Raw genomic sequence first — 23,911 nt, 5'->3', positions numbered from 1 at the left:
AAAACCCCTGCACAGGCAGCAAGGCATCAGGACAAAAAGCCCCCAGCACCCATCGCAGCCAGGCTCCACGTTCACCTTTATTGAAGCCCAGGTTGCCGCTCCTGGGCAGGACGCGGTGTGTACAAGGGAAGGAAGAGCCCAAACCCGCTGCTCAGCACCGACAACATGTCCACAAACTCCAACCCAACCAACCAATGCCGTTTGCGATGCCACACATCGTGGCCAGGCAGCCCCTGTCCCCCTGCCCCTCACTCCCTGTCGGCTCCGCGGGCTTGGGCAGGGCAGAGAGGGACAGCGGCTCCTGCGGGATGGAGGAGAGGAGAGCGGGCAGGGACTGGAGAAGGGCAGGATCTGCTGGAGGCGGTGGACGAGATGGAAGGGGGGCAGATGGTTGGGGTGGTTTAGCCCCTGAGGCGCAGCTCGGTTTCCTCTGTCCCCACCCAAAACCAGGGACGGATGATCTCCCCGTTGAACGAGGCTGGTGGGAAAGTGAAGATCTCGACCCCACTCTCGGCATTGATGAAAGTCACCAGCCCCTGTGTGCAGTCCAGACAGACCAGGATTCTCCTGGGGACTGGGAACAGGGACAGGACTGTGCGAGGAGAGGTAAGGGCTGCAACCTGCCTTTTACTGTGCCTCACCGCCCAGATCCCTCCGTTAGGGCTCCTGTCCGCATACCCCTTCCTCCTCACAGACTGCCTGGCCACCCCCACAGCCCACCATGAATCACCTCCAACCTTCCCCTCCACCTCCACCTCCCAGCAGTGCCTCCCCTCCTTGAACCCCTCCCGGCCCAGCACACAGCACCAATAATCAAATCTCTCAGGGATGTCAGGCAGGTCCGGCCGATTCCTTTCCTGTGTGGCTCTTCTCAAATCATTCGACAGGACAAGATCGGAACGAGCCGTGTCCGGATCCAGGGTCACCACATCTGCAGGGGACAGGAGGAGCCAGAGCATCAGGGGCAGAGCTCAGTGCTGGGCAGGGTTTCCCCACCCTGGGGCCGGGATCTGCCCCGCGGGGCAGGAGACCGGGCATCTCCTTCCTCCAAAGCATCCCCATCACGGGGCCGGCCCCAGCGCTGCCACGGCTGAGCTCGGTCCCGTGGGAAGAGGCAACGGTGGGGCTGCAGCCCCGGCAGGGAGGAGCGGGATGGGGAGGCAGTGGCTGGGGCTGGGCAGTGCGCGCGGTGCCACGGCGGGACATGGCTCCTCTGGGCCCAAGGGTGGAACTCAGAGAGGGTTGGAAAGGCAAGAAAATGGGGCGAGAGAGAGGCTGGGGCCATGGTGCGGGGGGTCTGAGTCACCAAACACACCCAGGCACGGCCAGTCCCTTGCACCGGCCAGCCCAGTTACGCCTCGCACAGAGGGAAAGGGAGGAAAGCGGCACCCAAAGGGGCAACCAACTAGACAATTACCTGGATTTGCAGGAAGCAGAAACTTTCTCCACGCTACAAGGAGAGACAAGAGCTGGTCACATCCCGCAGCCGCTCCCCAGCGGCTCCGGGCAGGAGAGAGGGGCCAGCCCTGGGCTGCTCTCCCTGAGCTGCCCACCCTCCCAGGCACATCGCCTTGGGGCTCCCCAGAGCCAGGCGATGCAGGGATGGAGAGGACGGGCAAGGAGAGAAGGGCCGAGCACATAGCTCCAAGGAGAGGGAAAAGACCCCCTTGCTCCTGGGAAGGGCTCCCTGCCAGCCTGTCCCCCCATCAGCCCAGCCAGGCACGCGGGAGCTAAGTCCCAACTTCAGGAGCCATCCAAAGCCAAGTCCCTCCCAGGGGGGCTCCTTGCCCAGGAGGTTTTGCCGGTGGAAGGGGCCAGAAGGACTCACCCAGCTCTCTGGACAGCTTCGCTGCAAAGCAGAGGCAGAGGAAGAGGTGGTCAGGAGAGCAGCTTGGTTCATCCGTGGGAACATCTCAAGAGGGTCTCTTGCACCTTCCCACCAGCCACACGGCCCGGCCGTGCTCCCTGCCCTCCCACCCGCACCCCGGGGCCTCTTCCCCTTCCCTCCTTTGCCCAAACACCTTCTTAATGAAGGCAAAACCATTGCTCGCACACAACCCTCGGGCCCTTCGGCATGCGTCCGTGGGCCAGGGCTCGGCCTCACTCCGCACCGATCCCCCCCGCTCCATCCCCGCCATTCCAAACTTACCTTTCCTTCGGAACAGGTAAGCACTGAGGCCGGCGAACACAGCTGAAAGCACGAGGAACACACCCAGAGCTATCATCCAGTGCTGGGCGTTGTGGAAAAAGGGAGCTGAGAAACAAAAAACATCAGGAAAAGGGCTCATTTTACACGGCCGTGTAGGAGGAGAAGAAAAAAAAAAAGAAAAAAACCCCAAACTTGTAGCTCATCAAAACCTTGTCCTGGGAGCCCTGGGCTGAAGGGGACAGAGTCCTCTCTGTCCCACGGAGATACCGATGCTAACCTGAAGCACACCAGGCTCCGGTTGTCTCGGGGGCTAAAACCCATCAGAAGGGGCACAGCCCTCCCGTTCCCCCACACCCCGCACGCTTCACCAGGAGCCCGGCATCAAAGCTGCTCAAAGCAGCGCAGCAAACCCCAGCCCTGCTGCCCGCGCCGCAGGGGCTGGCTGCAGTCGTTGCACCTGAGATGTGCAGGGACGACGCCTGCTCCTGGTCGAGGCGGCTGTTCCTGACCACGCAGGTCCGCTTCCCATCTCCCTTCCCGGTGACAACGATGACATCTTCGATGTCAAACAGGCCCCTCTCATCCGAGGAACGTCTCTGGGCGAGCGAGGGGAGATGCTGACCGCCGGCATCTTTCCACAGCACCGCCGGTTGCGGGTACCAGCCGGACGATCGACACACCACGCGGATGCCTCCGTCCTCGTAAGCCTCCAGAGAGAGGCGAGGGACAGAGCCTGTGGCTGGGGGAAGAGCCCGTGGTTGGGGGTGAGTAGAGATGCACTCAGCTCAAAGGCGAAGACTGGACGCGATGCCAGACACCTCACAGGTCCCCAGGGGGCTGTGGGAGTGGGCACGGCACATGCTCCTCACACCACCAAAACCACCCCGACCTGTGCAGGAACCAGACAGCACTGATGCCAAACGCCCCCACATCTCCCATAAAACAGCCTGGCCGAGGAAGACCAAGCTGCCCAACATCAGCACCTCGAGCCTTCCAGACAACACCCCAGGTCTGCTAGGGCACAAAAAGCAAAGCAAAGCCAAGCCCCAGCTGCTCAGACCTGGGAAGAGGTCTCTTCCCAACTCCAGACACAGCGTTAGGCGCCATCCTTGGCATGGTTGGCAGCCCGGGCTCTGAGGCGAAGGAGCTGCTCAGCAGCTTGTCCCCAATGCCTTCCCAACATCGGGAGGACGCCCTTCACGGACACCGCAGGCACCCAGCAAAGCCCTCGTGTCCATGCAGCTCTGCCCCCAAAAACACCTCCAGCCCCACGTGCGTGCTCCCTCCTGGGGAAGAGCCCCCTCGGACCCGACCTCTTTCAACGGCTCTTGGCCTTCAGCACTTCATCGACAGACGTGAGGATGGGACAGAGGTGCGGGAGGGACACACAGACCCAGGGACAGCTGGACCATCCCCTGGAAACACCGCACCGGCCACAAACCTGCCACCTCCAGGTCCACTGTAGCTTCTCCATAAGAGTCAGCGTCTTGCACCGTGCAGACGTACTGGCCATCGTCAGAGGGTCTCAACCCAGTAATTCGCAAGTCCAGGATTCCATTGGAGAGACCATCTCTGGCCAACTCTGTCCTGCCAGCGTATTGCTGCATCTGCTCCACATACCGGTCCTCTCCATTTCGGTAGTGGTGCACCGTTTCAGACAACTGGTGCCGCATCCACCTGATCTCGAAGCTCCGAGCGTCCATGCCGGGGGACAAGTGACATGGCAGCACGACGTCCTCCCCCACGGTGGCACGGAGAAAAAAGGCTGGTCCCTCCACTCTGAACTGAGCTTGGTGATGGAGAAGGACACAGAGACACAGAGATTGTGCATGCGTTAATTTACGGGCATTGCATGGCAAGGGGCGAGCCTGGCGTGAAACCCACCCGCGGCCGAGCTCTGGGCTCAGCTCCCGCCCCATGGCGGCTCCCCTGCCCCACAGCTGCCCCCCGGAGCAGGCAAAAGCCCCCGCCAGCCCTTTAGGATCCCTACCTGATCCCAGCCGGAGGACATGGAGAGCCACAAAAGAAGTCAGGAGGCCCCTGTAGCTCATGGGGAACCACATCCGCGGCGGGAGCTGGAGAAGAGGGTGGGGAAGGGAGGCAGAGGGAGGGCAGCGGGGGGTTACAGCCGCGGGAGAGGGGATGGGGAAGAAGGGCTGCACCTGCCCCCAAAAGAAGCTCCAGAAATCCCACCAAACCGCCTGCACGAGCACCCTGACGTTGGAGGAAACCGTTGCTCCAGGGCAGGACGGGACCACGCGCAGCTCCCCAGTGCAGCCCCCAGCTCTGCCCCGCTCCCCCTCATTCTTCTACACCCCTTACGAGCCTCTGAATTCAGTTACATAGTCTACGTGCCCTGCGGAAAGAGAAGTCACTCACGGGACGGGTACGAGCTGCGAGAGGCACCAGGCTAAAGGCTACACCAAACGTCTCCAACTTACTCCCAGTTTCTGGGTGCAGCACTACTGGCTTTGGAGTGCAGTGAGATAAGGGGAAAACCCCCTTAATCTCCTGCTGACAGCACAGCTCCTGATGTCCCTCGGTGTCATTTGCAGTCCCCTCCTTGGCACTGGCTCCGAGCAGAAAAACAACACTTGCCCAACAAGCCTCTAGACCGGGCTCCTGCCCTGCAGCTCGATGGGGGCTTCCCAGGCAGGGCTGAGCAGGACCTGCCACGCCCCAACGGGGAAATTAAGAGATGGGGTTAATTGCCAGCCCAGCAGCAGCCTGCTTTGTGCTATGCCCGACACACGCCCCGCTTTCGCACGCGGTGCCGCTGCCACACTCGCCCAGCTGCTCCCAATGGCCAACGGAAAAGGCTCTCTGCATGCAAGATCCACGCCACGCAGTCCAAAAGCAGCCAGGCGTCCCCACGAGGGTCCGTCTGTCCGGGAGACCTCATCCAGCGACGCTCTCGCAGAGAGACGCTCTTGCTTTGCGCAGATAAGGCGTTCCTTTTCTGTCATTAGTCGGGATACCTCCGCGGGTGCAGGACACAGCGCCTGTTGCCTTCTGCTCTCTCAGGAGGCCTCTTTCTTGCAGCACTTTCCTTGGTTCGCACTCTCTGAGGATGCCCCAGGCTCCCACGCGTGCTTATCCAGGATGCGCGGGGCTCCTGGGCCGGCAGACATCTTCTGTCGCTCTTTTTCCCCACGATAACCAGGCGGCCTTTAGGGCTGCTGCCGTGGTGGGGGCCCTGGTGGTGTCTCCTGCCGCCCCCATCTCCGGCTGCTCCTGGCGCTGCCCTGAGCAGGTACGATGCTGTCATGTGGCAAAAAGCCAAGCTGCGTTGGAGGTTGAGCGTACACGAGGGGTACGTGCATGGGGAAATGGTCTTGGGGAGCTGCGGCGCAATGGGGCTGTGCCTGGCCCCGCTGTGGGGTGGCTGTGCCCCCCAGGGCTCCCCGTGTGGGACCAGGCACCGAGTCTGCTCTGCTCCCTTCTCCAGGATGTTCGTAGTGCAAAGAGTGTTGCCGGGTGCAGCTTGGCCACTGGACCCAGCATGGCCACGCTGCTCTGGTACTGGGGGAGCCCAGAAGTGGGCACAGGGCTCCTCCTCCAGATGTGCTCTCCTGCCTGCTCCAGCTGTGGCACCCCGCCACGCTCCAGCTGTGCTCCCCGCAGAGCCCAAAAGCGCCCTGGCAGCGGTGGGATTCGAACCCACGCCCCCAAAGAGACTGGAGCCTTAATCCAGCGCCTTAGACCGCTCGGCCACGCTACCCTGCGGCAAAAACTTGCGCTCCTTATGGGAAACCATCAAACCCAAAACTCGGCGAATTCTGCAAAATTCATGCAACTCCCCTGCAAAACCCCTGCACAGGCAGCAAGGCATCAGGACAAAAAGCCCCCAGCACCCATCGCAGCCAGGCTCCACGTTCACCTTTATTGAAGCCCAGGTTGCCGCTCCTGGGCAGGACGCGGTGCGTACAAGGGAAGGAAGAGCCCAAACCCGCTGCTCAGCACCGACAACATGTCCACAAACTCCAACCCAACCAACCAATGCCGTTTGCGATGCCACACATCGTGGCCAGGCAGCCCCTGTCCCCCTGCCCCTCACTCCCTGTCGGCTCCGCGGGCTTGGGCAGGGCAGAGAGGGACAGCGGCTCCTGCGGGATGGAGGAGAGGAGAGCGGGCAGGGACTGGAGAAGGGCAGGATCTGCTGGAGGCGGTGGACGAGATGGAAGGGGGGCAGATGGTCGGGGTGGTTTAGCCCCTGAGGTAAAGCTGGGTTTTCTTGGTCCCCACCCAAAACCACGGATGGATGATCTCCCCGTTGAACAGGGCTGGTGGGAAAGTGAAGATCTCGACCCCACTCTCGGCATTGATGAAAGTCACCAGCCCCTGTGTGCAGTCCAGACAGACCAGGATTCTCCTGGGAACCAGGGACAGGGACAGGACTATGGGAGGAGAGGTAAGGGCTGCAAACTCCCCATTATAGTGCTCTACCGCCCAGATCCCTTCGTTAGGGCTCCTGTCCGCATACCCCTTCCTCCTCACAGACTGCCTGGCCACCCCCACAGCCCACCATGAATCACCTCCAACCTTCCCCTCCACCTCCCAGCAGTGCCTCCCCTCCTTGAACCCCTCCTGGCCCAGCACACAGCACCAAAAATCAAATCTCTTAGGATTGTTGGGCAGGTTCAGCCATCTTCTTTCCTGTGTGGCTCTTCTCAAATCATTCGACAGGACAAGATCGGAATGAGCCGTGTCCGGATCCAGGGTCACCACATCTGCAGGGGACAGGAGGAGCCAGAGCATCAGGGGCAGAGCTCAGTGCTGGGCAGGGTTTCCCCACCCTGGGGCCGGGATCTGCCCCGCGGGGCAGGAGACCGGGCATCTCCTTCCTCCAAAGCATCCCCATCACGGGGCCGGCCCCAGCGCTGCCACGGCTGAGCTCGGTCCCGTGGGAAGAGGCAACGGTGGGGCTGCAGCCCCGGCAGGGAGGAGCGGGATGGGGAGGCAGTGGCTGGGGCTGGGCAGTGCGCGCGGTGCCACGGCGGGACATGGCTCCTCTGGGCCCAAGGGTGGAACTCAGAGAGGGTTGGAAAGGCAAGAAAATGGGGCGAGAGAGAGGCTGGGGCCATGGTGCAGGGGGTCTGAGTCACCAAACACACCCAGGCACGGCCAGTCCCTTGCACCGGCCAGCCCAGTTATGCCTCGCACAGAGGGAAAGGGAGGAAAGCGGCACCCAAAGGGGCAACCAACTAGACAATTACCTGGATTTGCAGGAAGCAGAAACTTTCTCCACGCTACAAGGAGAGACAAGAGCTGGTCACATCCCGCAGCTGCTCCCCAGCGGCTCCGGGCAGGAGAGAGGGGCCAGCCCTGGGCTGCTCTCCCTGAGCTGCCCACCCTCCCAGGCACATTACCTTGGGGCTCCCCAGGGCCAGGCGATGCAGGGATGCCGGGCAAGGAGGGAAAGGACCAAGCAGAGAGCTGCGAGAAGAGGACCTCATGCTTTGCTGGATCAAGGCAAAAGTAAAGTTTGATCAGAGGGGGGCAGCTTCTCATCCCATGGCTGCTCCTGCAAGAGCTTGGGCAGACCCCAAACTCCTTGTCTTTGGGGAGTGGGAAAAGACCCCCTTGCTCCTGGGAAGGGCTCCCTGCCAGCCTGTCCCCCCATCAGCCCAGCCAGGCACGCGGGAGCTAAGTCCCAACTTCAGGAGCCATCCAAAGCCAAGTCCCTCCCAGGGGGGCTCCTTGCCCAGGAGGTTTTGCCGGTGGAAGGGGCCAGAAGGACTCACCCAGCTCTCTGGACAGCTTCGCTGCAAAGCAGAGGCAGAGCAAGAGGTGGTCAGGAGAGCAGCTTGCTTCATCCGTGGGAACATCTCAAGAGGGTCTCTTGCACCTTCCCACCAGCCACACGGCCCGGCCGTGCTCCCTGCCCTCCCACCCGCACCCCGGGGCCTCTTCCCCTTCCCTCCTTTGCCCAAACACCTTCTTAATGAAGGCAAAACCATTGCTCGCACACAACCCTCGGGCCCTTCGGCATGCGTCCGTGGGCCAGGGCTCGGCCTCACTCCGCACCGATCCCCCCGCTCCATCCCCGCCATTCCAAACTTACCTTTCCTTCGGAACAGGTAAGCACTGAGGCCGGCGAACACAGCTGAAAGCACGAGGAACACACCCAGAGCTATCATCCAGTGCTGGGCGTTGTGGAAAAAGGGAGCTGAGAAACAAAAAACATCAGGAAAAGGGCTCATTTTACACGGCCGTGTAGGAGGAGAAGAAAAAAAAAGAAAAAAACCCCAAACTTGTAGCTCATCAAAACCTTGTCCTGGGAGCCCTGGGCTGAAGGGGACAGAGTCCTCTCTGTCCCACGGAGATACCGATGCTAACCTGAAGCACACCAGGCTCCGGTTGTCTCGGGGGCTAAAACCCATCAGAAGGGGCACAGCCCTCCCGTTCCCCCACACCCCGCACGCTTCACCAGGAGCCCGGCATCAAAGCTGCTCAAAGCAGCGCAGCAAACCCCAGCCCTGCTGCCCGCGCCGCAGGGGCTGGCTGCAGTCGTTGCACCTGAGATGTGCAGGGACGACGCCTGCTCCTGGTCGAGGCGGCTGTTCCTGACCACGCAGGTCCGCTTCCCATCTCCCTTCCCGGTGACAACGATGACATCTTCGATGTCAAACAGGCCCCTCTCATCCGAGGAACGTCTCTGGGCGAGCGAGGGGAGATGCTGACCGCCGGCATCTTTCCACAGCACCGCCGGTTGCGGGTACCAGCCGGACGATCGACACACCACGCGGATGCCTCCGTCCTCGTAAGCCTCCAGAGAGAGGCGAGGGACAGAGCCTGTGGCTGGGGGAAGAGCCCGTGGTTGGGGGTGAGTAGAGATGCACTCAGCTCAAAGGCGAAGACTGGACGCGATGCCAGACACCTCACAGGTCCCCAGGGGGCTGTGGGAGTGGGCACGGCACATGCTCCTCACACCACCAAAACCACCCCGACCTGTGCAGGAACCAGACAGCACTGATGCCAAACGCCCCCACATCTCCCATAAAACAGCCTGGCCGAGGAAGACCAAGCTGCCCAACATCAGCACCTCGAGCCTTCCAGACAACACCCCAGGTCTGCTAGGGCACAAAAAGCAAAGCAAAGCCAAGCCCCAGCTGCTCAGACCTGGGAAGAGGTCTCTTCCCAACTCCAGACACAGCGTTAGGCGCCATCCTTGGCATGGTTGGCAGCCCGGGCTCTGAGGCGAAGGAGCTGCTCAGCAGCTTGTCCCCAATGCCTTCCCAACATCGGGAGGACGCCCTTCACGGACACCGCAGGCACCCAGCAAAGCCCTCGTGTCCATGCAGCTCTGCCCCCAAAAACACCTCCAGCCCCACGTGCGTGCTCCCTCCTGGGGAAGAGCCCCCTCGGACCCGACCTCTTTCAACGGCTCTTGGCCTTCAGCACTTCATCGACAGACGTGAGGATGGGACAGAGGTGCGGGAGGGACACACAGACCCAGGGTCAGCTGGACCATCCCCTGGAAACACCGCACCGGCCACAAACCTGCCACCTCCAGGTCCACTGTAGCTTCTCCATAAGAGTCAGCGTCTTGCACCGTGCAGACGTACTGGCCATCGTCAGAGGGTCTCAACCCAGTAATTCGCAAGTCCAGGATTCCATTGGAGAGACCATCTCTGGCCAACTCTGTCCTGCCAGCGTATTGCTGCATCTGCTCCACATACCGGTCCTCTCCATTTCGGTAGTGGTGCACCGTTTCAGACAACTGGTGCCGCATCCACCTGATTTCGAAGCTCCGAGCATCCATGCCAGGGGACAAATAACATGGCAGCACGACGTCCTCCCCCACGGTGGCACGGAGAAAAAAGGCTGGTCCCTCCACTCTGAACTGAGCTTGGTGATGGAGAAGGACACAGAGACACGGAGATTGTGCATGCGTTAATTTACGGGCATTGCATGGCAAGGGGCGAGCCTGGCGTGAAACCCACCCGCGGCCGAGCTCTGGGCTCAGCTCCCGCCCCATGGCGGCTCCCCTGCCCCACAGCTGCCCCCCGGAGCAGGCAAAAGCCCCCGCCAGCCCTTTAGGATCCCTACCTGATCCCAGCCGGAGGACATGGAGAGCCACAAAAGAAGTCAGGAGGCCCCTGTAGCTCATGGGGAACCACATCCGCGGCGGGAGCTGGAGAAGAGGGTGGGGAAGGGAGGCAGAGGGAGGGCAGCGGGGGGTTACAGCCGCGGGAGAGGGGATGGGGAAGAAGGGCTGCACCTGCCCCCAAAAGAAGCTCCAGAAATCCCACCAAACCGCCTGCACGAGCACCCTGACGTTGGAGGAAACCGTTGCTCCAGGGCAGGACGGGACCACGCGCAGCTCCCCAGTGCAGCCCCCAGCTCTGCCCCGCTCCCCCTCATTCTTCTACACCCCTTACGAGCCTCTGAATTCAGTTACATAGTCTACGTGCCCTGCGGAAAGAGAAGTCACTCACGGGACGGGTACGAGCTGCGAGAGGCACCAGGCTAAAGGCTACACCAAACGTCTCCAACTTACTCCCAGTTTCTGGGTGCAGCACTACTGGCTTTGGAGTGCAGTGAGATAAGGGGAAAACCCCCTTAATCTCCTGCTGACAGCACAGCTCCTGATGTCCCTCGGTGTCATTTGCAGTCCCCTCCTTGGCACTGGCTCCGAGCAGAAAAACAACACTTGCCCAACAAGCCTCTAGACCGGGCTCCTGCCCTGCAGCTCGATGGGGGCTTCCCAGGCAGGGCTGAGCAGGACCTGCCACGCCCCAACGGGGAAATTAAGAGATGGGGTTAATTGCCAGCCCAGCAGCAGCCTGCTTTGTGCTATGCCCGACACACGCCCCGCTTTCGCACGCGGTGCCGCTGCCACACTCGCCCAGCTGCTCCCAATGGCCAACGGAAAAGGCTCTCTGCATGCAAGATCCACGCCACGCAGTCCAAAAGCAGCCAGGCGTCCCCACGAGGGTCCGTCTGTCCGGGAGACCTCATCCAGCGACGCTCTCGCAGAGAGACGCTCTTGCTTTGCGCAGATAAGGCGTTCCTTTTCTGTCATTAGTCGGGATACCTCCGCGGGTGCAGGACACAGCGCCTGTTGCCTTCTGCTCTCTCAGGAGGCCTCTTTCTTGCAGCACTTTCCTTGGTTCGCACTCTCTGAGGATGCCCCAGGCTCCCACGCGTGCTTATCCAGGATGCGCGGGGCTCCTGGGCCGGCAGACATCTTCTGTCGCTCTTTTTCCCCACGATAACCAGGCGGCCTTTAGGGCTGCTGCCGTGGTGGGGGCCCTGGTGGTGTCTCCTGCCGCCCCCATCTCCGGCTGCTCCTGGCGCTGCCCTGAGCAGGTACGATGCTGTCATGTGGCAAAAAGCCAAGCTGCGTTGGAGGTTGAGCGTACACGAGGGGTACGTGCATGGGGAAATGGTCTTGGGGAGCTGCGGCGCAATGGGGCTGTGCCTGGCCCCGCTGTGGGGTGGCTGTGCCCCCCAGGGCTCCCCGTGTGGGACCAGGCACCGAGTCTGCTCTGCTCCCCTTCTCCAGGATGTTCGTAGTGCAAAGAGTGTTGCCGGGTGCAGCTTGGCCACTGGACCCAGCATGGCCACGCTGCTCTGGTACTGGGGGAGCCCAGAAGTGGGCACAGGGCTCCTCCTCCAGATGTGCTCTCCTGCCTGCTCCAGCTGTGGCACCCCGCCACGCTCCAGCTGTGCTCCCCGCAGAGCCCAAAAGCGCCCTGGCAGCGGTGGGATTCGAACCCACGCCCCCAAAGAGACTGGAGCCTTAATCCAGCGCCTTAGACCGCTCGGCCACGCTACCCTGCGGCAAAAACTTGCGCTCCTTATGGGAAACCATCAAACCCAAAACTCGGCGAATTCTGCAAAATTCATGCAACTCCCCTGCAAAACCCCTGCACAGGCAGCAAGGCATCAGGACAAAAAGCCCCCAGCACCCATCGCAGCCAGGCTCCATGTTCACCTTTATTGAAGCCCAGGTTGCCGCTCCTGGGCAGGACGCGGTGCGTACAAGGGAAGGAAGAGCCCAAACCCGCTGCTCAGCACCGACAACATGTCCACAAACTCCAACCCAACCAACCAATGCCGTTTGCGATGCCACACATCGTGGCCAGGCAGCCCCTGTCCCCCTGCCCCTCACTCCCTGTCGGCTCCGCGGGCTTGGGCAGGGCAGAGAGGGACAGCGGCTCCTGCGGGATGGAGGAGAGGAGAGCGGGCAGGGACTGGAGAAGGGCAGGATCTGCTGGAGGCGGTGGACGAGATGGAAGGGGGGCAGATGGTCGGGGTGGTTTAGCCCCTGAGGCGCAGCTCGGTTTCCTCTGTCCCCACCCAAAACCAGGGACGGATGATCTCCCCGTTGAACGAGGCTGGTGGGAAAGTGAAGATCTCGACCCCACTCTCGGCATTGATGAAAGTCACCAGCCCCTGTGTGCAGTCCAGACAGACCAGGATTCTCCTGGGGACTGGGAACAGGGACAGGACTGTGCGAGGAGAGGTAAGGGCTGCAACCTGCCTTTTACTGTGCCTCACCGCCCAGATCCCTCCGTTAGGGCTCCTGTCCGCATACCCCTTCCTCCTCACAGACTGCCTGGCCACCCCCACAGCCCACCATGAATCACCTCCAACCTTCCCCTCCACCTCCACCTCCCAGCAGTGCCTCCCCTCCTTGAACCCCTCCCGGCCCAGCACACAGCACCAATAATCAAATCTCTCAGGGATGTCAGGCAGGTCCGGCCGATTCCTTTCCTGTGTGGCTCTTCTCAAATCATTCGACAGGACAAGATCGGAACGAGCCGTGTCCAGATCCAGGGTCACCACATCTGCAGGGGACAGGAGGAGCCAGAGCATCAGGGGCAGAGCTCAGTGCTGGGCAGGGTTTCCCCACCCTGGGGCCGGGATCTGCCCCGCGGGGCAGGAGACCGGGCATCTCCTTCCTCCAAAGCATCCCCATCACGGGGCCGGCCCCAGCGCTGCCACGGCTGAGCTCGGTCCCGTGGGAAGAGGCAACGGTGGGGCTGCAGCCCCGGCAGGGAGGAGCGGGATGGGGAGGCAGTGGCTGGGGCTGGGCAGTGCGCGCGGTGCCACGGCGGGACATGGCTCCTCTGGGCCCAAGGGTGGAACTCAGAGAGGGTTGGAAAGGCAAGAAAATGGGGCGAGAGAGAGGCTGGGGCCATGGTGCGGGGGGTCTGAGTCACCAAACACACCCAGGCACGGCCAGTCCCTTGCACCGGCCAGCCCAGTTACGCCTCGCACAGAGGGAAAGGGAGGAAAGCGGCACCCAAAGGGGCAACCAACTAGACAATTACCTGGATTTGCAGGAAGCAGAAACTTTCTCCACGCTACAAGGAGAGACAAGAGCTGGTCACATCCCGCAGCCGCTCCCCAGCGGCTCCGGGCAGGAGAGAGGGGCCAGCCCTGGGCTGCTCTCCCTGAGCTGCCCACCCTCCCAGGCACATCGCCTTGGGGCTCCCCAGAGCCAGGCGATGCAGGGATGGAGAGGACGGGCAAGGAGAGAAGGGCCGAGCACATAGCTCCAAGGAGAGGGAAAAGACCCCCTTGCTCCTGGGAAGGGCTCCCTGCCAGCCTGTCCCCCCATCAGCCCAGCCAGGCACGCGGGAGCTAAGTCCCAACTTCAGGAGCCATCCAAAGCCAAGTCCCTCCCAGGGGGGCTCCTTGCCCAGGAGGTTTTGCCGGTGGAAGGGGCCAGAAGGACTCACCCAGCTCTCTGGACAGCTTCGCTGCAAAGCAGAGGCAGAGCAAGAGGTGGTCAGGAGAGCAGCTTGCTTCATCCGTGGGAACATCTCAAGAGGGTCTCTTGCACCTTCCCACCAGCCACACGGCCCGGCCGTGCTCCCTGCCCTCCCACCCGCACCCCGGGGCCTCTTCCCCTTCCCTCCTTTGCCCAAACACCTTCTTAATGAAGGCAAAACCATTGCTCGCACACAACCCTCGGGCCCTTCGGCATGCGTCCGTGGGCCAGGGCTCGGCCTCACTCCGCACCGATCCCCCCCGCTCCATCCCCGCCATTCCAAACTTACCTTTCCTTCGGAACAGGTAAGCACTGAGGCCGGCGAACACAGCTGAAAGCACGAGGAACACACCCAGAGCTATCATCCAGTGCTGGGCGTTGTGGAAAAAGGGAGCTGAGAAACAAAAAACATCAGGAAAAGGGCTCATTTTACACGGCCGTGTAGGAGGAGAAGAAAAAAAAAAAGAAAAAAACCCCAAACTTGTAGCTCATCAAAACCTTGTCCTGGGAGCCCTGGGCTGAAGGGGACAGAGTCCTCTCTGTCCCACGGAGATACCGATGCTAACCTGAAGCACACCAGGCTCCGGTTGTCTCGGGGGCTAAAACCCATCAGAAGGGGCACAGCCCTCCCGTTCCCCCACACCCCGCACGCTTCACCAGGAGCCCGGCATCAAAGCTGCTCAAAGCAGCGCAGCAAACCCCAGCCCTGCTGCCCGCGCCGCAGGGGCTGGCTGCAGTCGTTGCACCTGAGATGTGCAGGGACGACGCCTGCTCCTGGTCGAGGCGGCTGTTCCTGACCACGCAGGTCCGCTTCCCATCTCCCTTCCCGGTGACAACGATGACATCTTCGATGTCAAACAGGCCCCTCTCATCCGAGGAACGTCTCTGGGCGAGCGAGGGGAGATGCTGACCGCCGGCATCTTTCCACAGCACCGCCGGTTGCGGGTACCAGCCGGACGATCGACACACCACGCGGATGCCTCCGTCCTCGTAAGCCTCCAGAGAGAGGCGAGGGACAGAGCCTGTGGCTGGGGGAAGAGCCCGTGGTTGGGGGTGAGTAGAGATGCACTCAGCTCAAAGGCGAAGACTGGACGCGATGCCAGACACCTCACAGGTCCCCAGGGGGCTGTGGGAGTGGGCACGGCACATGCTCCTCACACCACCAAAACCACCCCGACCTGTGCAGGAACCAGACAGCACTGATGCCAAACGCCCCCACATCTCCCATAAAACAGCCTGGCCGAGGAAGACCAAGCTGCCCAACATCAGCACCTCGAGCCTTCCAGACAACACCCCAGGTCTGCTAGGGCACAAAAAGCAAAGCAAAGCCAAGCCCCAGCTGCTCAGACCTGGGAAGAGGTCTCTTCCCAACTCCAGACACAGCGTTAGGCGCCATCCTTGGCATGGTTGGCAGCCCGGGCTCTGAGGCGAAGGAGCTGCTCAGCAGCTTGTCCCCAATGCCTTCCCAACATCGGGAGGACGCCCTTCACGGACACCGCAGGCACCCAGCAAAGCCCTCGTGTCCATGCAGCTCTGCCCCCAAAAACACCTCCAGCCCCACGTGCGTGCTCCCTCCTGGGGAAGAGCCCCCTCGGACCCGACCTCTTTCAACGGCTCTTGGCCTTCAGCACTTCATCGACAGACGTGAGGATGGGACAGAGGTGCGGGAGGGACACACAGACCCAGGGACAGCTGGACCATCCCCTGGAAACACCGCACCGGCCACAAACCTGCCACCTCCAGGTCCACTGTAGCTTCTCCATAAGAGTCAGCGTCTTGCACCGTGCAGACGTACTGGCCATCGTCAGAGGGTCTCAACCCAGTAATTCGCAAGTCCAGGATTCCATTGGAGAGACCATCTCTGGCCAACTCTGTCCTGCCAGCGTATTGCTGCATCTGCTCCACATACCGGTCCTCTCCATTTCGGTAGTGGTGCACCGTTTCAGACAACTGGTGCCGCATCCACCTGATCTCGAAGCTCCGAGCGTCCATGCCGGGGGACAAGTGACATGGCAGCACGACGTCCTCCCCCACGGTGGCACGGAGAAAAAAGGCTGGTCCCTCCACTCTGAACTGAGCTTGGTGATGGAGAAGGACACAGAGACACGGAGATTGTGCATGCGTTAATTTACGGGCATTGCATGGCAAGGGGCGAGCCTGGCGTGAAACCCACCCGCGGCCGAGCTCTGGGCTCAGCTCCCGCCCCATGGCGGCTCCCCTGCCCCACAGCTGCCCCCCGGAGCAGGCAAAAGCCCCCGCCAGCCCTTTAGGATCCCTACCTGATCCCAGCCGGAGGACATGGAGAGCCACAAAAGAAGTCAGGAGGCCCCTGTAGCTCATGGGGAACCACATCCGCGGCGGGAGCTGGAGAAGAGGGTGGGGAAGGGAGGCAGAGGGAGGGCAGCGGGGGGTTACAGCCGCGGGAGAGGGGATGGGGAAGAAGGGCTGCACCTGCCCCCAAAAGAAGCTCCAGAAATCCCACCAAACCGCCTGCACGAGCACCCTGACGTTGGAGGAAACCGTTGCTCCAGGGCAGGACGGGACCACGCGCAGCTCCCCAGTGCAGCCCCCAGCTCTGCCCCGCTCCCCCTCATTCTTCTACACCCCTTACGAGCCTCTGAATTCAGTTACATAGTCTACGTGCCCTGCGGAAAGAGAAGTCACTCACGGGACGGGTACGAGCTGCGAGAGGCACCAGGCTAAAGGCTACACCAAACGTCTCCAACTTACTCCCAGTTTCTGGGTGCAGCACTACTGGCTTTGGAGTGCAGTGAGATAAGGGGAAAACCCCCTTAATCTCCTGCTGACAGCACAGCTCCTGATGTCCCTCGGTGTCATTTGCAGTCCCCTCCTTGGCACTGGCTCCGAGCAGAAAAACAACACTTGCCCAACAAGCCTCTAGACCGGGCTCCTGCCCTGCAGCTCGATGGGGGCTTCCCAGGCAGGGCTGAGCAGGACCTGCCACGCCCCAACGGGGAAATTAAGAGATGGGGTTAATTGCCAGCCCAGCAGCAGCCTGCTTTGTGCTATGCCCGACACACGCCCCGCTTTCGCACGCGGTGCCGCTGCCACACTCGCCCAGCTGCTCCCAATGGCCAACGGAAAAGGCTCTCTGCATGCAAGATCCACGCCACGCAGTCCAAAAGCAGCCAGGCGTCCCCACGAGGGTCCGTCTGTCCGGGAGACCTCATCCAGCGACGCTCTCGCAGAGAGACGCTCTTGCTTTGCGCAGATAAGGCGTTCCTTTTCTGTCATTAGTCGGGATACCTCCGCGGGTGCAGGACACAGCGCCTGTTGCCTTCTGCTCTCTCAGGAGGCCTCTTTCTTGCAGCACTTTCCTTGGTTCGCACTCTCTGAGGATGCCCCAGGCTCCCACGCGTGCTTATCCAGGATGCGCGGGGCTCCTGGGCCGGCAGACATCTTCTGTCGCTCTTTTTCCCCACGATAACCAGGCGGCCTTTAGGGCTGCTGCCGTGGTGGGGGCCCTGGTGGTGTCTCCTGCCGCCCCCATCTCCAGCTGCTCCTGGCGCTGCCCTGAGCAGGTACGATGCTGTCATGTGGCAAAAAGCCAAGCTGCGTTGGAGGTTGAGCGTACACGAGGGGTACGTGCATGGGGAAATGGTCTTGGGGAGCTGCGGCGCAATGGGGCTGTGCCTGGCCCCGCTGTGGGGTGGCTGTGTCCCCCAGGGCTCCCCGTGTGGGACCAGGCACCGAGTCTGCTCTGCTCCCCTTCTCCAGGATGTTCGTAGTGCAAAGAGTGTTGCCGGGTGCAGCTTGGCCACTGGACCCAGCATGGCCACGCTGCTCTGGTACTGGGGGAGCCCAGAAGTGGGCACAGGGCTCCTCCTCCAGATGTGCTCTCCTGCCTGCTCCAGCTGTGGCACCCCGCCACGCTCCAGCTGTGCTCCCCGCAGAGCCCAAAAGCGCCCTGGCAGCGGTGGGATTCGAACCCACGCCCCCAAAGAGACTGGAGCCTTAATCCAGCGCCTTAGACCGCTCGGCCACGCTACCCTGCGGCAAAAACTTGCGCTCCTTATGGGAAACCATCAAACCCAAAACTCGGCGAATTCTGCAAAATTCATGCAACTCCCCTGCAAAACCCCTGCACAGGCAGCAAGGCATCAGGACAAAAAGCCCCCAGCACCCATCGCAGCCAGGCTCCACGTTCACCTTTATTGAAGCCCAGGTTGCCGCTCCTGGGCAGGACGCGGTGCGTACAAGGGAAGGAAGAGCCCAAACCCGCTGCTCAGCACCGACAACATGTCCACAAACTCCAACCCAACCAACCAATGCCGTTTGCGATGCCACACATCGTGGCCAGGCAGCCCCTGTCCCCCTGCCCCTCACTCCCTGTCGGCTCCGCGGGCTTGGGCAGGGCAGAGAGGGACAGCGGCTCCTGCGGGATGGAGGAGAGGAGAGCGGGCAGGGACTGGAGAAGGGCAGGATCTGCTGGAGGCGGTGGACGAGATGGAAGGGGGGCAGATGGTCGGGGTGGTTTAGCCCCTGAGGCGCAGTTCGGTTTCCTCTGTCCCCACCCAAAACCAGGGACGGATGATCTCCCCGTTGAACGAGGCTGGTGGGAAAGTGAAGATCTCGACCCCACTCTCGGCATTGATGAAAGTCACCAGCCCCTGTGTGCAGTCCAGACAGACCAGGATTCTCCTGGGGACTGGGAACAGGGACAGGACTGTGCGAGGAGAGGTAAGGGCTGCAACCTGCCTTTTACTGTGCCTCACCGCCCAGATCCCTCCGTTAGGGCTCCTGTCCGCATACCCCTTCCTCCTCACAGACTGCCTGGCCACCCCCACAGCCCACCATGAATCACCTCCAACCTTCCCCTCCACCTCCACCTCCCAGCAGTGCCTCCCCTCCTTGAACCCCTCCCGGCCCAGCACACAGCACCAATAATCAAATCTCTCAGGGATGTCAGGCAGGTCCGGCCGATTCCTTTCCTGTGTGGCTCTTCTCAAATCATTCGACAGGACAAGATCGGAACGAGCCGTGTCCGGATCCAGGGTCACCACATCTGCAGGGGACAGGAGGAGCCAGAGCATCAGGGGCAGAGCTCAGTGCTGGGCAGGGTTTCCCCACCCTGGGGCCGGGATCTGCCCCGCGGGGCAGGAGACCGGGCATCTCCTTCCTCCAAAGCATCCCCATCACGGGGCCGGCCCCAGCGCTGCCACGGCTGAGCTCGGTCCCGTGGGAAGAGGCAACGGTGGGGCTGCAGCCCCGGCAGGGAGGAGCGGGATGGGGAGGCAGTGGCTGGGGCTGGGCAGTGCGCGCGGTGCCACGGCGGGACATGGCTCCTCTGGGCCCAAGGGTGGAACTCAGAGAGGGTTGGAAAGGCAAGAAAATGGGGCGAGAGAGAGGCTGGGGCCATGGTGCGGGGGGTCTGAGTCACCAAACACACCCAGGCACGGCCAGTCCCTTGCACCGGCCAGCCCAGTTACGCCTCGCACAGAGGGAAAGGGAGGAAAGCGGCACCCAAAGGGGCAACCAACTAGACAATTACCTGGATTTGCAGGAAGCAGAAACTTTCTCCACGCTACAAGGAGAGACAAGAGCTGGTCACATCCCGCAGCCGCTCCCCAGCGGCTCCGGGCAGGAGAGAGGGGCCAGCCCTGGGCTGCTCTCCCTGAGCTGCCCACCCTCCCAGGCACATCGCCTTGGGGCTCCCCAGAGCCAGGCGATGCAGGGATGGAGAGGACGGGCAAGGAGAGAAGGGCCGAGCACATAGCTCCAAGGAGAGGGAAAAGACCCCCTTGCTCCTGGGAAGGGCTCCCTGCCAGCCTGTCCCCCCATCAGCCCAGCCAGGCACGCGGGAGCTAAGTCCCAACTTCAGGAGCCATCCAAAGCCAAGTCCCTCCCAGGGGGGCTCCTTGCCCAGGAGGTTTTGCCGGTGGAAGGGGCCAGAAGGACTCACCCAGCTCTCTGGACAGCTTCGCTGCAAAGCAGAGGCAGAGGAAGAGGTGGTCAGGAGAGCAGCTTGCTTCATCCGTGGGAACATCTCAAGAGGGTCTCTTGCACCTTCCCACCAGCCACACGGCCCGGCCGTGCTCCCTGCTCTCCCACCCGCACCCCGGGGCCTCTTCCCCTTCCCTCCTTTGCCCAAACACCTTCTTAATGAAGGCAAAACCATTGCTCGCACACAACCCTCAGGCCCTTCGGCATGCGTCCGTGGGCCAGGGCTCGGCCTCACTCCGCACCGATCCCCCCCGCTCCATCCCCGCCATTCCAAACTTACCTTTCCTTCGGAACAGGTAAGCACTGAGGCCGGCGAACACAGCTGAAAGCACGAGGAACACACCCAGAGCTACCATCCAGTGCTGGGCGTTGTGGAAAAAGGGAGCTGAGAAACAAAAAACATCAGGAAAAGGGCTCATTTTACACGGCCGTGTAGGAGGAGAAGAAAAAAAAAAAGAAAAAAACCCCAAACTTGTAGCTCATCAAAACCTTGTCCTGGGAGCCCTGGGCTGAAGGGGACAGAGTCCTCTCTGTCCCACGGAGATACCGATGCTAACCTGAAGCACACCAGGCTCCGGTTGTCTCGGGGGCTAAAACCCATCAGAAGGGGCACAGCCCTCCCGTTCCCCCACACCCCGCACGCTTCACCAGGAGCCCGGCATCAAAGCTGCTCAAAGCAGCGCAGCAAACCCCAGCCCTGCTGCCCGCGCCGCAGGGGCTGGCTGCAGTCGTTGCACCTGAGATGTGCAGGGACGACGCCTGCTCCTGGTCGAGGCGGCTGTTCCTGACCACGCAGGTCCGCTTCCCATCTCCCTTCCCGGTGACAACGATGACATCTTCGATGTCAAACAGGCCCCTCTCATCCGAGGAACGTCTCTGGGCGAGCGAGGGGAGATGCTGACCGCCGGCATCTTTCCACAGCACCGCCGGTTGCGGGTACCAGCCGGACGATCGACACACCACGCGGATGCCTCCGTCCTCGTAAGCCTCCAGAGAGAGGCGAGGGACAGAGCCTGTGGCTGGGGGAAGAGCCCGTGGTTGGGGGTGAGTAGAGATGCACTCAGCTCAAAGGCGAAGACTGGACGCGATGCCAGACACCTCACAGGTCCCCAGGGGGCTGTGGGAGTGGGCACGGCACATGCTCCTCACACCACCAAAACCACCCCGACCTGTGCAGGAACCAGACAGCACTGATGCCAAACGCCCCCACATCTCCCATAAAACAGCCTGGCCGAGGAAGACCAAGCTGCCCAACATCAGCACCTCGAGCCTTCCAGACAACACCCCAGGTCTGCTAGGGCACAAAAAGCAAAGCAAAGCCAAGCCCCAGCTGCTCAGACCTGGGAAGAGGTCTCTTCCCAACTCCAGACACAGCGTTAGGCGCCATCCTTGGCATGGTTGGCAGCCCGGGCTCTGAGGCGAAGGAGCTGCTCAGCAGCTTGTCCCCAATGCCTTCCCAACATCGGGAGGACGCCCTTCACGGACACCGCAGGCACCCAGCAAAGCCCTCGTGTCCATGCAGCTCTGCCCCCAAAAACACCTCCAGCCCCACGTGCGTGCTCCCTCCTGGGGAAGAGCCCCCTCGGACCCGACCTCTTTCAACGGCTCTTGGCCTTCAGCACTTCATCGACAGACGTGAGGATGGGACAGAGGTGCGGGAGGGACACACAGACCCAGGGTCAGCTGGACCATCCCCTGGAAACACCGCACCGGCCACAAACCTGCCACCTCCAGGTCCACTGTAGCTTCTCCATAAGAGTCAGCGTCTTGCACCGTGCAGACGTACTGGCCATCGTCAGAGGGTCTCAACCCAGTAATTCGCAAGTCCAGGATTCCATTGGAGAGACCATCTCTGGCCAACTCTGTCCTGCCAGCGTATTGCTGCATCTGCTCCACATACCGGTCCTCTCCATTTCGGTAGTGGTGCACCGTTTCAGACAACTGGTGCCGCATCCACCTGATCTCGAAGCTCCGAGCATCCATGCCAGGGGACAAATAACATGGCAGCACGACGTCCTCCCCCACGGTGGCACGGAGAAAAAAGGCTGGTCCCTCCACTCTGAACTGAGCTTGGTGATGGAGAAGGACACAGAGACACGGAGATTGTGCATGCGTTAATTTACGGGCATTGCATGGCAAGGGGCGAGCCTGGCGTGAAACCCACCCGCGGCCGAGCTCTGGGCTCAGCTCCCGCCCCATGGCGGCTCCCCTGCCCCACAGCTGCCCCCGGAGCAGGCAAAAGCCCCCGCCAGCCCTTTAGGATCCCTACCTGATCCCAGCCGGAGGACATGGAGAGCCACAAAAGAAGTCAGGAGGCCCCTGTAGCTCATGGGGAACCACATCCGCGGCGGGAGCTGGAGAAGAGGCTGGGGAAGGGAGGCAGAGGGAGGGCAGCGGGGGGTTACAGCCGCGGGAGAGGGGATGGGGAAGAAGGGCTGCACCTGCCCCCAAAAGAAGCTCCAGAAATCCCACCAAACCGCCTGCACGAGCACCCTGACGTTGGAGGAAACCGTTGCTCCAGGGCAGGACGGGACCACGCGCAGCTCCCCAGTGCAGCCCCCAGCTCTGCCCCGCTCCCCCTCATTCTTCTACACCCCTTACGAGCCTCTGAATTCAGTTACATAGTCTACGTGCCCTGCGGAAAGAGAAGTCACTCACGGGACGGGTACGCGCTGCGAGAGGCACCAGGCTAAAGGCTACACCAAACGTCTCCAACTTACTCCCAGTTTCTGGGTGCAGCACTACTGGCTTTGGAGTGCAGTGAGATAAGGGGAAAACCCCCTTAATCTCCTGCTGACAGCACAGCTCCTGATGTCCCTCGGTGTCATTTGCAGTCCCCTCCTTGGCACTGGCTCCGAGCAGAAAAACAACACTTGCCCAACAAGCCTCTAGACCGGGCTCCTGCCCTGCAGCTCGATGGGGGCTTCCCAGGCAGGGCTGAGCAGGACCTGCCACGCCCCAACGGGGAAATTAAGAGATGGGGTTAATTGCCAGCCCAGCAGCAGCCTGCTTTGTGCTATGCCCGACACACGCCCCGCTTTCGCACGCGGTGCCGCTGCCACACTCGCCCAGCTGCTCCCAATGGCCAACGGAAAAGGCTCTCTGCATGCAAGATCCACGCCACGCAGTCCAAAAGCAGCCAGGCGTCCCCACGAGGGTCCGTCTGTCCGGGAGACCTCATCCAGCGACGCTCTCGCAGAGAGACGCTCTTGCTTTGCGCAGATAAGGCGTTCCTTTTCTGTCATTAGTCGGGATACCTCCGCGGGTGCAGGACACAGCGCCTGTTGCCTTCTGCTCTCTCAGGAGGCCTCTTTCTTGCAGCACTTTCCTTGGTTCGCACTCTCTGAGGATGCCCCAGGCTCCCACGCGTGCTTATCCAGGATGCGCGGGGCTCCTGGGCCGGCAGACATCTTCTGTCGCTCTTTTTCCCCACGATAACCAGGCGGCCTTTAGGGCTGCTGCCGTGGTGGGGGCCCTGGTGGTGTCTCCTGCCGCCCCCATCTCCAGCTGCTCCTGGCGCTGCCCTGAGCAGGTACGATGCTGTCATGTGGCAAAAAGCCAAGCTGCGTTGGAGGTTGAGCGTACACGAGGGGTACGTGCATGGGGAAATGGTCTTGGGGAGCTGCGGCGCAATGGGGCTGTGCCTGGCCCCGCTGTGGGGTGGCTGTGTCCCCCAGGGCTCCCCGTGTGGGACCAGGCACCGAGTCTGCTCTGCTCCCCTTCTCCAGGATGTTCGTAGTGCAAAGAGTGTTGCCGGGTGCAGCTTGGCCACTGGACCCAGCATGGCCACGCTGCTCTGGTACTGGGGGAGCCCAGAAGTGGGCACAGGGCTCCTCCTCCAGATGTGCTCTCCTGCCTGCTCCAGCTGTGGCACCCCGCCACGCTCCAGCTGTGCTCCCCGCAGAGCCCAAAAGCGCCCTGGCAGCGGTGGGATTCGAACCCACGCCCCCAAAGAGACTGGAGCCTTAATCCAGCGCCTTAGACCGCTCGGCCACGCTACCCTGCGGCAAAAACTTGCGCTCCTTATGGGAAACCATCAAACCCAAAACTCGGCGAATTCTGCAAAATTC

At 61.8% G+C, this 23,911-nt stretch overlaps 4 protein-coding genes and 4 non-coding genes across 39 annotated transcripts; all 8 read right to left on the bottom strand.

Annotated features, from left to right (window-relative positions):
* Window positions 1–57: 57 nt before the first annotated feature.
* LOC148052480 (butyrophilin subfamily 1 member A1-like) lies at window positions 58–5,863 on the bottom strand. 6 transcript variants are annotated; one of them, XM_087729988.1, is made up of 8 exons: window positions 4,529–5,863; window positions 4,140–4,224; window positions 3,591–3,938; window positions 2,607–2,888; window positions 2,150–2,254; window positions 1,829–1,849; window positions 1,418–1,450; window positions 58–931 (listed from the first exon to the last, which is right to left on the bottom strand). In XM_087729988.1, exons 2-8 carry the CDS (start codon window positions 4,210–4,212, stop codon window positions 402–404), a joined length of 1,392 nt encoding a protein of 463 aa, XP_087586114.1. In that variant the 5' UTR covers window positions 4,213–4,224; window positions 4,529–5,863; the 3' UTR covers window positions 58–401. The 6 variants fall into 6 exon arrangements, with proteins under 6 accessions (XP_087586114.1, XP_087586117.1, XP_087586115.1 ...); XM_087729991.1 differs by having other exon boundaries at window positions 3,591–3,933; XM_087729989.1 differs by having other exon boundaries at window positions 4,591–5,863.
* On the bottom strand, window positions 5,789–5,870 carry TRNAL-AAG (transfer RNA leucine (anticodon AAG)). The gene has a single exon. It is a non-coding gene; the product is annotated as a tRNA-Leu (tRNA).
* Window positions 5,871–6,011: 141 nt separating this feature from the next.
* LOC104011850 (butyrophilin subfamily 1 member A1) lies at window positions 6,012–12,053 on the bottom strand. Of its 10 annotated transcripts, none has more exons than XM_087729962.1 (9): window positions 10,591–12,053; window positions 10,202–10,286; window positions 9,653–9,995; window positions 8,669–8,950; window positions 8,214–8,318; window positions 7,894–7,914; window positions 7,519–7,611; window positions 7,366–7,398; window positions 6,012–6,879 (listed from the first exon to the last, which is right to left on the bottom strand). In XM_087729962.1, the coding sequence occupies exons 2-9, from the start codon at window positions 10,220–10,222 to the stop codon at window positions 6,356–6,358; spliced, it is 1,422 nt and encodes a 473-aa protein (XP_087586088.1). In that variant the 5' UTR covers window positions 10,223–10,286; window positions 10,591–12,053; the 3' UTR covers window positions 6,012–6,355. The 10 variants fall into 10 exon arrangements, with proteins under 10 accessions (XP_087586088.1, XP_087586085.1, XP_087586089.1 ...); XM_087729959.1 differs by having other exon boundaries at window positions 9,653–10,000; window positions 10,653–12,053; XM_087729963.1 differs by having other exon boundaries at window positions 10,653–12,053.
* Window positions 11,852–11,933, bottom strand: TRNAL-AAG (transfer RNA leucine (anticodon AAG)). The gene has a single exon. It is a non-coding gene; the product is annotated as a tRNA-Leu (tRNA).
* A 21-nt stretch (window positions 12,054–12,074) lies between the features above and the next one.
* On the bottom strand, window positions 12,075–17,881 carry LOC148052477 (butyrophilin subfamily 1 member A1-like). Of its 8 annotated transcripts, none has more exons than XM_087730006.1 (8): window positions 16,546–17,881; window positions 16,157–16,241; window positions 15,608–15,955; window positions 14,624–14,905; window positions 14,167–14,271; window positions 13,846–13,866; window positions 13,435–13,467; window positions 12,075–12,948 (listed from the first exon to the last, which is right to left on the bottom strand). In XM_087730006.1, the coding sequence occupies exons 2-8, from the start codon at window positions 16,227–16,229 to the stop codon at window positions 12,419–12,421; spliced, it is 1,392 nt and encodes a 463-aa protein (XP_087586132.1). In that variant the 5' UTR covers window positions 16,230–16,241; window positions 16,546–17,881; the 3' UTR covers window positions 12,075–12,418. The 8 variants fall into 8 exon arrangements, with proteins under 8 accessions (XP_087586132.1, XP_087586138.1, XP_087586134.1 ...); XM_087730012.1 differs by having other exon boundaries at window positions 15,608–15,950; XM_087730008.1 differs by having other exon boundaries at window positions 16,608–17,881.
* TRNAL-AAG (transfer RNA leucine (anticodon AAG)) lies at window positions 17,807–17,888 on the bottom strand. The gene has a single exon. It is a non-coding gene; the product is annotated as a tRNA-Leu (tRNA).
* Window positions 17,889–18,029: 141 nt separating this feature from the next.
* On the bottom strand, window positions 18,030–23,846 carry LOC148052474 (butyrophilin subfamily 1 member A1-like). Of its 11 annotated transcripts, none has more exons than XM_087729995.1 (8): window positions 22,500–23,846; window positions 22,111–22,207; window positions 21,563–21,910; window positions 20,579–20,860; window positions 20,122–20,226; window positions 19,801–19,821; window positions 19,390–19,422; window positions 18,030–18,903 (listed from the first exon to the last, which is right to left on the bottom strand). In XM_087729995.1, exons 2-8 carry the CDS (start codon window positions 22,181–22,183, stop codon window positions 18,374–18,376), a joined length of 1,392 nt encoding a protein of 463 aa, XP_087586121.1. In that variant the 5' UTR covers window positions 22,184–22,207; window positions 22,500–23,846; the 3' UTR covers window positions 18,030–18,373. The 11 variants fall into 11 exon arrangements, with proteins under 11 accessions (XP_087586121.1, XP_087586128.1, XP_087586120.1 ...); XM_087730002.1 differs by having other exon boundaries at window positions 21,563–21,905; XM_087729994.1 differs by having other exon boundaries at window positions 22,111–22,195.
* Window positions 23,761–23,842, bottom strand: TRNAL-AAG (transfer RNA leucine (anticodon AAG)). The gene has a single exon. It is a non-coding gene; the product is annotated as a tRNA-Leu (tRNA).
* Window positions 23,847–23,911: the final 65 nt, after the last annotated feature.

The sequence above is a fragment of the Nipponia nippon genome, unplaced genomic scaffold (assembly GCF_047370975.1).
Source record: "Nipponia nippon isolate SJK-2023a ecotype South Korea unplaced genomic scaffold, ASM4737097v1 scaffold_47, whole genome shotgun sequence".
In the NCBI taxonomy this organism is placed as follows: Eukaryota; Metazoa; Chordata; class Aves; order Pelecaniformes; family Threskiornithidae; genus Nipponia; species Nipponia nippon.
The sequence above is the reverse complement of the archived record's forward strand: the minus strand, read 5'-3'. Positions and strand labels throughout refer to the sequence as shown.